The sequence below is a fragment of the Odocoileus virginianus genome, chromosome 16, assembly GCF_023699985.2.
Source record: "Odocoileus virginianus isolate 20LAN1187 ecotype Illinois chromosome 16, Ovbor_1.2, whole genome shotgun sequence".
NCBI lineage: Eukaryota > Metazoa > Chordata > Mammalia > Artiodactyla > Cervidae > Odocoileus > Odocoileus virginianus.
In genome coordinates, this window is record NC_069689.1 from 5,308,547 (window position 1) to 5,322,271 (window position 13,725).

The window sequence follows — 13,725 nt, forward strand, 5'->3', positions numbered from 1 at the left end:
CACTACCACCACCATCCATGCCCCAAACGTTTTCATCTTCCCAAACTGAACCTCTGTGCCTGTTGGTCACGCTCCCTCATCCCAGACTCAATGCTGCAACATTCACCCACAGAGCCCTAAGTGCCAGGGCTTTCTGGGTTTCAGGTCTTCCGCCCACCCGCCAGCCTGGAGAGCAGGTGTGAACTCACCCACGCAGGTCCGGCAGGTGTGATGGCACTCCCCACATCGGATGAGCTCAGAGTCGAAATAGGTGCCTGGCTCACAGTCTGGAATGCAACTGCCCCGGGCAAGGCTGGTGAACAGGGGAAAAGTCAGGTTTTCACATCCTTTCCAAAACTCTGACTGCATTAGGATTTGCCCTCAACGTCTTTCCTGAGAGGAGATGAGAGGTGCTAGAACACAGGTGTTGGTGTCACTTCAGGTTCTGAGCTCAGGAAAGTGGCTGGGAGGGATGCTCAGGCCTTATGGTGGCCTTGTCCCCGTGCGGGGGGTAGCATCCTGTGCACTCTGTGACACCAGCCACTATGGAATCTGAGGCCCAAGGGGGTGGGGAGGGTCACCCTGCTGGCTCGGTCTCCCAGGACACAGCGCCTGTAATGTGGGAGAGGGACTGGCAGCAACAATCACCTTGAAACTCGATGGGTTCCAGCCTTGCCCTTGCCTGAAACCTTCCGTGTTTCACAATGAACTTGAAATAAAATCTGCTCCTGGGACCTGGCAGGCCTGCAAGCTGTGAATCCCAGGCTCAGATGAGAACGGGGGTGACCTGCGACTCTGGGGTCCTGTTCTCTTCCCTCCCTGGCTCCCTGGAACACCTCTTCACTCCAATCCCCTGATAGGGAAGTTATGAGAGGAAGCTCAGGGCTCAGGGAAGCTCAGCTGTGCTGCCGGGAAGATTGTTCCTCTCCCCGTTAGTAACTGCGATAAAGATTAAATGGTGAAAGCTGTTGGAATAAAATGCTCATTAAGCTTCCTTCCTTCACTCCTTGCTGCACAAGAACTCAACCCTGAGGGTGGGTTCCCCTCACAGCGGCATTCGGGTGGTGGAAAGTGGGCGGGGGGAGGTGGGCTGCGGGACCACTAATCTTGTCCCCTGGCCTGTTGAGACATGCTGAGAGTCACAGAGTGGCTGGGTCAGCCTGCGTTTTAACAAGACCCCTTGCCCTGCCCTGTCCCCTCACTGCAGGGTGAGGCGGGAGGCGCTACCCTCAAGGACCATCTCTTGTCTCTTTCTTTCTTCAAGTGCAGACCCTGGTCTGAGACTGGGCTGCGGGAAGGCCTGCAGCACAATTCCTAACAGAACGACTTCTAAGCTTCTAGACGGTGACTTCAAGGAACAAGTGGTATGTAATTTGGTGGCATGAAATGGGCTAAACCAAAATATTCCCATAAAAACCTTTAATCCAGTAAGATGTTTTACAGGAAACAGTAAGATGTTTATAGGAGAGCTCCCTGGAAGGAGACACAAGGGCTGGGAGACAGAGAAGCCCAGGTTATGGGGCGGAGGAAGGAACTCCGAGTCCAGACCAGGAGGGAGACAGGTGGGTGGGGTTCGGGGCCTGAGAAAGGAGCTGGATTCCCACCCTCCAGCATCCAGCCCCACTTTCCATCAGCAGATCAACTTTGACTGATTCCCCAAATGCTGCCTCAGACTAGAGACCTTCCTCATCCTCTGACTTTCTATCCTAAACAAGCTCTAAGTGCAGATCTGATTTTGACTTGGAATCTTTATCCTGAAAGGCTCTGGGCCTCTGAAATTTTAGCTTTTAGGAAAAAATGTAAATCGACATCAGACACTAAAACCAGCGTATGCTACGGCCACACCCAACAGAAGGGTCTTACCTGAATCCTTCTTTACAGACAGTACACTTCTCTGGCTCATCAATGCACTTTTTACAGCTTGGGTGGCATTTAAGGCAGTTTTTCTGACCTGGAGAAAAGTGAGAGGAGGAAAAGAGAAGGGTGAGAAGAGTGGATGTAGGTCAAGCTCGGGCCAACAGGACTGAAGAGTTTCAAGAGGGGCTGACTGATGGAACAGCAGTCACGGGCAACGTGTTGACAGAACTGCCAGAGCCACGTGGGAACCACATGCCCAGGGGTCGGGTCGCAGGCCTTGCACCCCTTTTCTGGAGTAAACTTAAGTCAGGTTACCTTAAGGCCTGGAGGGGACCCTTAGCTCTTTCCTCGGGGACTGGAGGCAGCCAAGCAATTTTCCGAGGGGCCGGTCTTCCTGAGTGAGATGAGTGGGGCCACAGGAGCCCCTGAGCCCCCCAACCCCACACAGGGTCTTCACAGGGGTCAGACACAAAGCTCAACACCGGCCACACCTCGAAGGGGAAGCCCCTGGTCCTGGCGATTGTCCAGGTCACTCATCCTGGCACCTTGGCCACTACACCTTGGGGCGTCCTCCCCAGGACCTGCAGGCAGCATCATATATGCTGCAGGGGCTCAGAGAGCACGTCTGGGGGGACGAGGCATCAGACTGGGAGTGGGGAGTGGGGATGGAGGCGTATACGACCCGACCACTGGACAGGAGTCTGCAAAGCTTGTGAAGCCTGTCATGCCTGACTGCGGCTCCTCTGAAGAGGGTAGTCGTTCTACAGCTGTAAACATCCGTAAAGAATGCCTGGCTCCTCCCCACAGTGGTGACAGTGGGGCGTGACGGGGCCTCCTAAAGGCCCGGGCCAGACACGAGCTCCGGGAAGGCCTGCCATCTGCACCACAGCCAACACGCCATCTGAGAACTGTCTCCATCGATTTAACCCAGACCCTCTCTGCACTCTCCTCCAGGGTGTGGGGGGTGGATGGTGAGCCGCTGGCCCTGGGGCTGTCCAGCCTGCTTCCTGGGACAGGCAGGGCGGCAGGACGCTGGTGTTGCTCTGAGCGCACGCCCTCCTGGGTCATCGCAGCTGGGCCCTCTTGCCTCGCTCAGCTTCCTCCCCTCAGCAGGGTGAAGGCAAGGTCACCTAGCTCATGGGAGCCGGGTCACTGTGAGGTGCATGGCCCAACCCCGCCCCCCCCCCCCGCCCCCCACCCTCTTCCTGAGCCCAGTCACACCCAACAGCAGGTTCTCTTCATTCACGGAGGCCCAAAACCTCCCCACCTGCAACCATAACTTCAGCCCAGCAGCTAAACCACCAAAGCTGCGAGCCGCTGACGGGGTGGGGGTGGGGGTGGGGGCTGGGGTGGGTCTGTGCTCCCCACCCCCCCAGCCCCCACACTCACACCTGCTGCTCCAGGACAAGTGGTGGGGTCCTTGGAGGCCTTCCCATCCGGGTGTCTGAAATCAGTGAGCCTGAAGGCCCCCAGCTCAAGTCACCTCTTGTCCACCCTCCACAGTGGACACTGACCCGCACACGCGTGACAGCCCCAGCTCCAGGGGCTCCATCTCTCTGTCACGCTGAGCCATCCTGGCCAGGCTCACTGTGAACTGCTGTCCACTACCAGGGTCTGAGGGCTGTGACTTCCCCCTTCCTCCCCACTCCCTCCTGTGAAGGGTCCTTGCACACAGGAAGCAGAGGGCCAGGGCAATTCTCCCAGGAGAGGGGAGTGGACCTGAGGGGACAGTTCTCCCAGAAGAGGAGAGCCAGCCCTGAGGGGACAGTTCTCTCAGGAGAAGGGAGCCAAGAGGACAGTTCTCCCAGGAGAGGGGACCTGGCCCCGAGGGGACAGTTCTCTCAGGAGAGGGGAGCCAGCCCTGAGGGGACAGTTCTCTCAGGAGAAGGGAGCCGAGGGGACAGTTCTCCCAGGAGAGGGGACCTGGCCCTGAGGGGACAGTTCTCTCAGGAGAGGGGACCTGGCCCCGAGGGGACAGTTCTCTCAGGAGAGGGGAGCCAGCCCTGAGGGGACAGTTCTCTCAGGAGAGAGGAGCCAGCCCCAAGTGGATAGCTCTCCCAGGAGGGGACCCCAGCCCCAAGTGGGCAGTTCTCACAGGAGAGGGGACCCCAGGGAACAGTTTTCTCAGGACAGGGAACCCCAGCCCAGAAGGGACAGCTTTCCCAGGAGGGGACCCCAGCCCCGAGTGGACAGTTCTCTGAGGAGAGGGGACCCTGCCCCAAAGGGACTGACTCCTATCCCAGGCCCAGGAACAGACATGCACTTACTTTCATCGGCATAAAATCCGGCGGGACAGAGGGTCACACAGGAGTTCACATCCTGATGGTGGTAGAAGCCACGGCGGCAGGTCAGGCACTGCGTGGAGCCCCGGCCAGAGCAAGTCTCGCACCCCTTGTGGCACCGGCGGCAGCGGCGGGCTACAGTGTCCCCAAAGTAGCCCAGGGGGCACGCACTCACGCACTTCCTGCGGGGGCAGACACGGAGAAGACCGTACTGCTGGGCCCAGTCCCCACCTACACAGGGGCACAGGGAGGGGTCGGGCCAGGGCGGGCAAGGGGACCCCTCAGCTGCCCCTGGAGGTTCCTGATGCAGGAGAGTGGGGAGGGCTTGCATGGGAAGCCCAGAGCCCTTCCCTCTCAAGGCTTCCCCAAGGGGTGGGGACACTTGAAGGGCACGTGGCTCCCTTGGGCAGGACTCCCAGTGCCAGCAGAAGCCCACTGAGAGGCAGCAAGTGGGTCTCCAGCTCCCCGCCAGAGCCCTGGCTGCTGAGTGCACCCCAGGGGAGCTGCACCCCTGCCTGGGCACGCAGGGGTAGGGACTCCTCGTTCTTGGCAGACTGTGCTGATGTTTACAGCAGTACTGGCCCCAGAGATGATGTTTCTCTGTAGTTTCCAAGCAACTGCCATGCTCAGTACGACCCACTTTTGTTTAACACAATGGAGAGAAAAGCTAATGAATATAGCACAATGCCACCCACAGCCTCTGAGTTCTGTCTCAGTCACGAGCTATTCACATGATGAGAACAGAAGGCTGCGAAGCATAAACTTTTCAAGCAGTGACCCTGCAGGTGACCTCCCTTCAGGGTGTGTGGCTGTGACCCTCAAAGTGACTTTCCCCCAAGGTGTATGGCTGTGACCCTATATGTGACCTTTCCCTTCCAGGTGGTATCACTAATCCCTATCTAGGAGCCGGGATACAAAGCTGCAACCCAGCCCTTTACCTGCTGGTCTTGACACTCCCCAGGCTGAAGTGGATGCAGTTCAGGCACTGGTCTGCACCGGGGCCATCACAGCCTTTGTCCCCACACTCCGGATGGCACACACCTTAAAGAAACAACCGTTTCCTTTCACCCACAGAGATGCTGTCTCAGTCATGTCGAGTCCCCAAAAAACCCGTGCCTGGGTCCCATAGGCCCCTGCTGGGCCAACACACCCATCCTGTAGGGACCCGCCTTGGCTGAGAACAGAGGGTTTGATGACTGGAGATGGGGGCTGCCTGAGGACAAGCAGGAGAGTGGCAGGCAGGGACTTGGGACTGTGACATTCTGGCATCCTTCCTGCGGCAAGGTCACGATGCTGGGCTGGTCACCACCCCCATCTCCACCATGAAGGACAGTGCAGGGCCACATGGGCACCAGTCACCAACCCCATCTCCACCATGAAGGGCAGTGCCGAGTCACATGGGGACCAGTCATCGTCCCCATCTCCACCATGAAGGGCAGTGCAGTCACAAGGGGACTGACCATCAACCCCATCTCCATCATGAAGGGCAGTGCAGAGTCATGTGGGACAGCTGTGATCAGGCAGCTACTTTCTGATGAGGAATGAAGGAGAGAAGCAGGGCGCACCATGCTACCGCCCCCAGCAATGATGAAGCCAGGCAGGTCTCCATGGCCCCAGTGGGTCTGGGCTGAGCCCTGCTTGGCTCCCCCATCTTGCCCTCAGAGGTGGCCTCCCCACCTTTTCTCCATTCCCAAATTCTCACTCTGGCAGCCTATGTGTTGCTGGAACTGGGGGAACCCTGCAGGGCCCGTCCCGGTCTCCCCTCCACCTGTGCTTCGGGGAAGAGACCAGCTCTTCGGTTCTGGCCCTCAGGCTGGGGGGTCCCTCCACAGGTGTCCTCCTCACCTGTCCACTGTGCTGAGCTATGGTGGAACCCCCTCCCATCCCCTCCCCACCTCCCCCAGTGCCTCTACTGGGAAGTGGCTCCAGAAAGCCTCCCCATGTGGGGAGGGGCCCGGTGGGGCATTTGAAGGCTTTTGAGCCCCTGAAAGAGAAAACAACCACCTTCTACAAGGTTTCAGTTGTCGGAGAGGGTGGGGAGTGAGTTCAGAGGCAAAGAGGAGGTGACTAGCCAGTCATCAGCATTTCACGGCCAGAAGGGAAAGACACAAGGGCTCACTCTGCGGCCACAACGGGTCTTTGCTGAGGGCACAAATTCCCCTTCATTCCTCTCTAAAGGGCCTCCAGACCTTCCTAGTGTTAGACTCGCTGTATTTCGCTTTCCTCCCCCAAGGTTTACCGTTGTTGGCATTTCCAAAGTTTTCACTGTGGGTCCCACGGGAACCCCTTTCAAAGCTGCACTCAACCCTGGGGATGAGCTAGATGGCTCCTCAGGGTCTGAGGGCATGAGGCTCCCCTATCCCTCCCTCAGCTACAGGAAGCTGTGGGATTTGGGCATCAATTCGCATTTGAGCTGACTCATGTCTGCTCATCCTTTTGTGGCATCCAGCCCTCCCCGCAGCTGCCTGACAACCTGTGCCTGGGGTCACCTCTCCCCAAGGCAGGTGAATCTCCTGTGAGAAGTTGAGAATAACTTTCTTAACCCTAAGGAGAAGTGTAGGGATGGGAGGAGATAGCCCACACTCCCCACTCTTTCCCAGCCTGGGAGATGGAGCTCCACAGGGCAGGACCTGGTGGAGTAACCATGTTGGATGCCAACTTTCTGGCACCTGAAAGGCGTTAGGATGGCTCAGAGCAGGTGCTCAGTAAATACCTGCTGAATGGCTGAGGGTGAGAGAAGGGATGAAAGAGAAAGGCACTAGGATACTGGGGCAGCCCGGTGCCCTCCTGTCCACACACAGAATGTCCTCAGATGTCCCAGGATAGGGAAGACTTGGGGGAGGCCTGGTGCACTCAGTCCCCTCTCCCTGGGGCCTCTCTGCAGGTGACAGATTAGTCAGGGACCCAGAGGGGAGCCCCATGCTAGGTGGGGGTTGCAGAACCCTGATAGGGTGTTCAGGGATGGCAAGTTCAGCCCCGCACCGGGGTGGGGCATGGATAGCCTTGTTCCAGGGAGCACGGTGAGACCCTCCCAAGCAGGGTCCTCTGGTCCGCATCTGTGAGCCCCCTCCCTGGTGCAGCTCTCTTCCTGGATCACCCTGAATAGCCCAACAGGAGGGTCATCCCTGCCAGGAATCATTCTTGAACTCTGTCTGCCAGCTGCACTGCCTGGTCCCACCCCCACTGCTCCTCAGAAGCACCTGGGTTCCCTTGGGCTCAGCTGTACCCATCTTCTGGGTGGGTGTGCTTATGCCCCTTTCCCTCTTCCCTCCAGGAGCCTGAACGTTCCTCAGAGACCCCTGGCTTTCTGTCTCACCTCCCGGGGCTTCAGCCACAGGGCAGCACAACACTCTCCCCGCAGCTTTGCAGCCAGCAAGATGGTGGCCACCCCCTGAGAAAATGGAGCATTTCCTGCACCATCAGTAAACAAGGAGGTCACAGTCATCAGTGACTCCAGCCCTCCAGGGCACCCAGGAAGGAGGAGAACACCTGGGCCATCTGGCAGCCACGGGACTGCAGCCACTCCCTATGGGGAGCCCTGAGGAACTCAGAATGTGACTGCACAGGACACAGACCCCAGACAGCTGAGGTGCACATGGAAGGAGTGATTTCAGTGAGCCAGATTCCTGTGTCGTTCCATACACAAAAGGCAGATGCAAGAGTCTGGGCTCACCTGGTGGTTCACACAGTAAAGAATCTGCCTGCAATGTAGGAGACACAGGAGACCTGGGTTCAATCCCTGGGTCGGGAAGATACCCTGAAGAAGAGAATGGCAACCTTCTCCAGTATTCTTGCCTAGAGAATCCCAGGGACAGAGGAGCCTGGTGGGGCTACAGTCCATAGGGTTGCAAAGAGTCGGACACGACTGAGCAACTAATGCTTTCACATTCATTGTCATTCATACACAGAAAAGTGCTAACTTCCTTGACTTGGGATATCTGGTTTTCTTTAATTCACAAAAATATTTTTGATGTTAAGACTATCTGCCCTTAGTTGCAAACTTCTATATAACCTGGCTCCTACTCCTCTCACCTCCTCAGAGCAATTATCTCAGGGTCACTTGCGATGCTGCCTCCCAGGCTTAAGTCCTAAAAGTTTCCCTCAAATAAAACATAACTCTCAGCTTCTTGGTTGAGATTATTTTTTAAGTCGACACCCCTCTGAAGGTGATGGACTGACACTGGCTTATTTAAAAACTCTTTCTTGACTCCTGTGTGGAGTGGATCCAGGATGAAAAACATATGTGAGCAAACATTAGAAAGCAGCTAGGGGTTCTTGATGGCTCTGTCCTTACAGGCTTAGGCCTGAAGGACCAGGTGGATTCAGTGAGTCTCAGTCCTTGCCATTCTTACCACCCATTCTAGCCTGGCTTGAGGTAAGTGCCAGGGGAGCTGTCTGCAGCGACCCTTACTGCCCATGGGTGGCTAGACCCCCTCTCTGTCCCCCTACTTACCTCCTCCCCTTTATTTACTTCTTGGCTCCAGGAGGGCTGGCCCTGCACCTGTCCACCCTGCATCACAGCACTGCCTGGTGCCCCTGCTGCCAGAGCCAGGAATGAACAGGGCCCAGTGCCCCCATGCACCATCGGCGTGACCAGCTTGGCATCTGAGAAGGCTCCCCAGTTCTCGGCCACCTCTCAAGCTCACCCCTCAGCTGTGGACTCCACAAAGCCCACAGTCACAGTTGCACCTCACAGTCTTCGCCACTTGGTCCCTCTCCTTCTCCCTCAGCTTCTGCACCCGGGCTTGTCTGTGACAGAGGGGATCCCCAGGCACCAAAGAGATGGCCCCCCTCCCCCAAGTCCTCTCCCCTCCTTCCATGCCCTTCCTCCTGCCCTGGCCCCTTTCCTGTTCTTCTGCTGTTATTGGTGTGCCCACCTTACTTGCCCAAGACCCCAGGGAACCTCCCTGAGGGTCAGGAACACACCTCAACCCCACAGAGACCCCCCTAATCCCTGTGGTTGGGCTCCTGAGTGGCCTAGGCTACATAAGAGTTAGAGTGACATTCCAAGACAGTGTGAAGTTAGACCCATAGCAGATTTTAGGGGGGAGGGAATCAGTCCTTTATTAATAATTACTGAATCTTGCCACTGTTTATAAATCACAGGGGGAAACAGCAGATTAGTCCATACATAATTCAATGCTCCATTTCAAAGGCATGGTAGGAGAAATTTAAAATTGAATCACCCATAATTTATGCTTGATCTGTATTGGTGGAATTCTCCATTTTGTTATTTTTTTTCCTAGAAGCTATTAGATAACTCAAAGCATCAATATTCTTAGATCTCACCCATCATTTATCAAGCAGCTGAAATATTTAGCCAAGGAAAATATGCCTAACCAGAAATGTTCCACATTTCACAATCACTAGGGTGATTCTGAGGGAAAGGAAAGCTTTCGGCCAGGTATGCCCACAAGACCATGCCCGGCCCAGTGCTGGGAACGTCCATGGCTGCTCCTTGGCATGGAGCATTGCAGGCTGAGCCAGGTCTGCCCGTGGGAGTGCTGCAGGAAGACCACTGGCAAGGAGGCACCCCTGCTGCTTGTGAGTGTTCCCCTGACATCAGCCCTTGACCCTGTCCCGAGTCCTCCTCCAGTCCCCCCACCCCATCCCCTGGTCCTCCGCCGTCTCCACACCAGCCACTCCTGGCCACGCCCACACGTCCCGGCTCCTGTCAGTGCCCTGGGCCTTCCTACATCCCAGCCATGAGGACGAAGAGCAGACAGATCAGGGAGAGGGTCTGGAGGCTGAGCCGGGAGCCGGGGGTCCCCCAAAGGAAAGGGGGTGCCCCAGAGGAGTGCCACTAGCCAGGGGCAGGTCCACGTTCTGGTGGGGCACAGGGAACCTGTATTCCCATCCTAGGAAGGCTGTAGAGTACTTACTGGTTTGCAGCATACTTACTGATCTGTAAAAGACTAGGAGAGCCAAGGGAGGAAGGAGCTGTGAGTGCAAACGACCACCATTACTAGGACTCCCGAGCAGGAGGAGGCCGGCAGCCCTAACCTGCCTGCCACGGGGAGCGGACAAGCAGGTGTGTCCTCCGGCCACAGGCTCAGTACCTGTGTAGTCCTCTTCTTCCTCCGGAACCTCGGCCTGGGATGGTGACACAGCGGTCCTTGGGGGCTCCAGCTCTGAGGCGGAGAGGTCCAGCATCCGAGAGCGGGACTGGTGGGCGCTGAAGGTGGTGTAGGGGTGCTCAGCGGTGCCATACAAGATGAGGGTCCACTCCCTTAGCTTCCCTGGAAGGCACCAGATCCAGACTCACCCAGAGTCCAGACAGCCCTTGGGAGGCCCAAGATGTGCTCCGGCCAGGGGCCTCCGTCCCCCAGAAGTGCCTGGTGCTGCTGGCTCAGGTCCCCAGCCCTCCTCCAACAGTAGGGCTCCCAGCCCAGTGCCATTCCCCCCCTCATCATCCCCTGCCCAGCCACCTCTCCCTCCTTGGGTGGTGGTGCAGTGCACCCCCCACAAATGACTCCCACCCCTACAATGGGTAGCTCCCTCCCTGTCTGGGAAAATCCAGGGGATGGATCGGGGCCAGGCGGGCCCTCAGCCTCATCCCATGTGTTCTGACGTGCTAGCTGGGGTCTCAACCCTGGGTCCCAGGATGGCGGGTCTTGGAAACAGAAAGATGACTGGTACCCTCGCTGGTCTGCATGTGTAGGGAGGGGGACAGGAAGCAGCAGGGACCACCCTGCCGCCTCTATGAGGGAACGAGGCCTGGACAGCTGGATATGCTCAGGTGTGAGGAGAAGGGGAACCTGGCCTGCACTGTGCAGGTGGGATACAGCCCACAAGGGTGGGGGTAGACACAACTGCAGGCCACCTCCCTCTCTCAACACATGTGGCCAGCGTTCGGGGCCATGGGACTGTGTCAGGAGAGTCACTGATGTCATCATCATGCAGGTGAGGGGCCGAGGGCCAGTGTGACCTGCCGGAGGATAAGCCTCAGCTCGCGCTAATGGGCTCCGGTCGCCCCAGCTGCACAGGGTTTATTGAGAAGAGGACTGACTCCACAGGAATTGGTTCTGTCACGTAGCAGGGGACAGATCAGCACTGGTTTCTTTTATCCAGCATCCTGGCCAGATAAGGTCCCAGCCCCTGAGAGCTGCAGCCACCAAAGCCCCCAAGTCAGGCTCAGGCCCTCCCAGCCTGACCAGGATTAAAGCAGGTAAGGGACCCATCCTGGGCTGACTGTCCTCTGGGACATGTCTCCAGAGGGTGTGGCTCTTTCTGTGGCCAAGTCCCCAACACAGCAAGTGACACTGACAGGGAAATGCTTCATGTGGGCCCAGGTGCAGCAAACACAGCTGGGCTAGGAAGCACCATCCATTTTTAAACCCCAGGGATCAAATGACAGGTATACCTCACACCAAAAAGCTCTGGCTTGTGAGGTGCTGAGTGAGGAACACAGAATAGTGACTGCATAGGCGAGCATAGTGACCACAGGCAGCAATGAAGGGCTCTGTGAGCTGTAATCAGAGCTGAGATTTATTTCAACTTTGTATCATGTCTCTAGAAACCCCACCAAAGGCCTTGTCACTAAAGTTAGATGCTTATTTTAGGCAGAGGTTTGGTGGGACAAACAAGAGAAGGGAGGCTGCTCCAAGCTTGGGATCAGCACAGCCTGTGTGTGAGCGGGGAGAGCAGAACCGATACCAAAAAACCATAGGAATGGCTCCTAAGAGCTCTTGTTATGAGGAGAAACCAGCTTCTTTCCTTCCTTGTGTGTCTGTAGGACATGATGGGTTGTAGGGAGACTCACTGCAGCAATCACTTCTCACTATGTGTAAGTCACTGTGCTGTAACCTTACGCTTCTCAGGGCCACATGCCAATTATATCTCGATAAAGCTGACGAGAAAAATAATTCCAAGAAACCAGCAGGAGGATCTGTCTTGCAGGGAGGCCTGGAAGGGAGGCCGAGAGGGGAGGCCGGGAGGAGCGGCTGGGGTTCAGGAATGGAAGAGAGACTTCATTTTTATTGTTTTCTCTTGTGGATGGTTTGATTTAAAAAAAAAAAAAAACATGGCATATATTACCTTTCACATATACAAATATTAAATAATTAAGTTTAGTTTAAAAATCTATAAACAGGGACTTCCCTGGTGGTCTAGTGGCAAGGACTCCACATTCTCTGCTCCCCCTGAAGGGGGCCCAGGTTTGATCCCTGGTCAGGGAACTAGATCCTATATGCCACAACTAAAGATCCCGTGTGCCGCAACTAAGACCAGATGCAGCCAAATAAATAATTTTTTTTTTAACGAGATCAAACCAGTTAATCCTAAAGGAAATCAACTCTGAATATTCATTGGAAGGACTGATGCTGAAGCTGAAGCTCCAATACTCTGGCCACCTGACATGAAGAGCCAACTCATTGGAAAAGACCTTGATGCTGGGAAAGATTGAAGGCAGGAGGAGAAGGGGATGACAGAGGATGAGATGGTTGGATGGCATCACCGACTCAATGAACATGAGTTTGAGCAAGCTCCAGGAGATGATGAAGGACAAGGAAGCCTGGCATGCTGCAGTCCACGGGGTCAAAAAGAGTCGAACATGACTTAGTGACTGAACAACAACAAATAAACAAACTGGTTATACAGTCGGGGAAGCAAACATGAAAAAGCTGAGGCTCAGGGTTTTTGATTTACATTTCTGAAACAAACGTGAAGACTTAAAATCTACAAGTACAGACGGAGCAGAGTGGAAGTCCCCCCAACCTGCCTGTCCCAGCCACCATCTCTGTCCACAGCTACTTGGCTACCTGTTTCTTGAGCATCCTTCTGGAGGTGTTTTATTCTTATCCAAGCAAACATGAACACATATTCTGCCCTGTCCCTTTTATCAACACACCTGGCAGCACATTCTGCAGTTGGGATTTTCCATTAAAACACATCCTGCTGATCTTTCCATCACTGCCTCAGAGAGATGTGGTGTCACTTACTAACAAAGCCTTTGACAGGCATCAAAGTTATTTTCGAATGTCTGCAGTCACAGGCAGCCTATATCCTGGGTCACATGAGGAGGTGCCAGGTGAAGCTGGCAGAGCAAGGATCCAGCTCTGAATCCTGACTTGGCCACCTGCTAGCTGTAAGGCCTCAGGCAAAGTACTCACTCTCCCTGTTCTTCAGTGTCCTCATCTGTGAAGCGGGATCACATTAACAACACCTACTTCACTGATCGGCCTGGGAATGAAATGACTTTAACAATGGTAGAGATTCAGAAAAGTGACTCACGTGGAAATGCAACTCTGGGCTCTCAGCTGCAGGGTGATCCCTGCCCCCCCCGCTGACTCCACACCCATCCGCAACCCTGAGGATGTAGCCCATAGCCCGTGCCAGCTCCCAGCACTCTCACCATGCCCAAAGTCCACCCTCGCTGTGAGGAGAGGAGACGCAGAGGGAAGAACCAAGGAGGAACCAGAAGACCCACCATCCAGGGTTAGAGCAGAGACCTAGCCCACACTCCATAGGACTCCATCCAGGTTTAGAGCAGAGACCCAGTCCACACTCCACAGGACTCCACCCAGGGCAACAGAGACCCAGTCCATACTCCAGAGGACTCCATCCAGGGTTAGACCAGCGACCCAGCCAGCCGACACTCAACAGGACC

The 13,725-nt window shown here is 55.8% G+C and overlaps 1 protein-coding gene across 2 annotated transcripts in view; it reads right to left on the reverse strand.

The window, feature by feature from the left end:
- PCSK6 (proprotein convertase subtilisin/kexin type 6) overlaps nucleotides 1-13,725 on the reverse strand; it is a 167,341-nt gene that overhangs the window by 9,107 nt on the left and 144,509 nt on the right. The window contains exons 14-19 of one of the 2 annotated variants that reach the window (XM_020911825.2): nucleotides 10,178-10,357; nucleotides 10,020-10,058; nucleotides 5,057-5,159; nucleotides 4,104-4,300; nucleotides 1,843-1,930; nucleotides 189-292 (exon numbers count right to left, since the gene is read on the reverse strand). In XM_020911825.2, the coding sequence (XP_020767484.2) occupies nucleotides 189-292; nucleotides 1,843-1,930; nucleotides 4,104-4,300; nucleotides 5,057-5,159; nucleotides 10,020-10,058; nucleotides 10,178-10,357 (711 nt within the window). The remainder of the gene's footprint in view (nucleotides 1-188; nucleotides 293-1,842; nucleotides 1,931-4,103; nucleotides 4,301-5,056; nucleotides 5,160-10,019; nucleotides 10,059-10,177; nucleotides 10,358-13,725) is intronic. The other variant, XM_070477663.1, reaches the window with a different exon arrangement.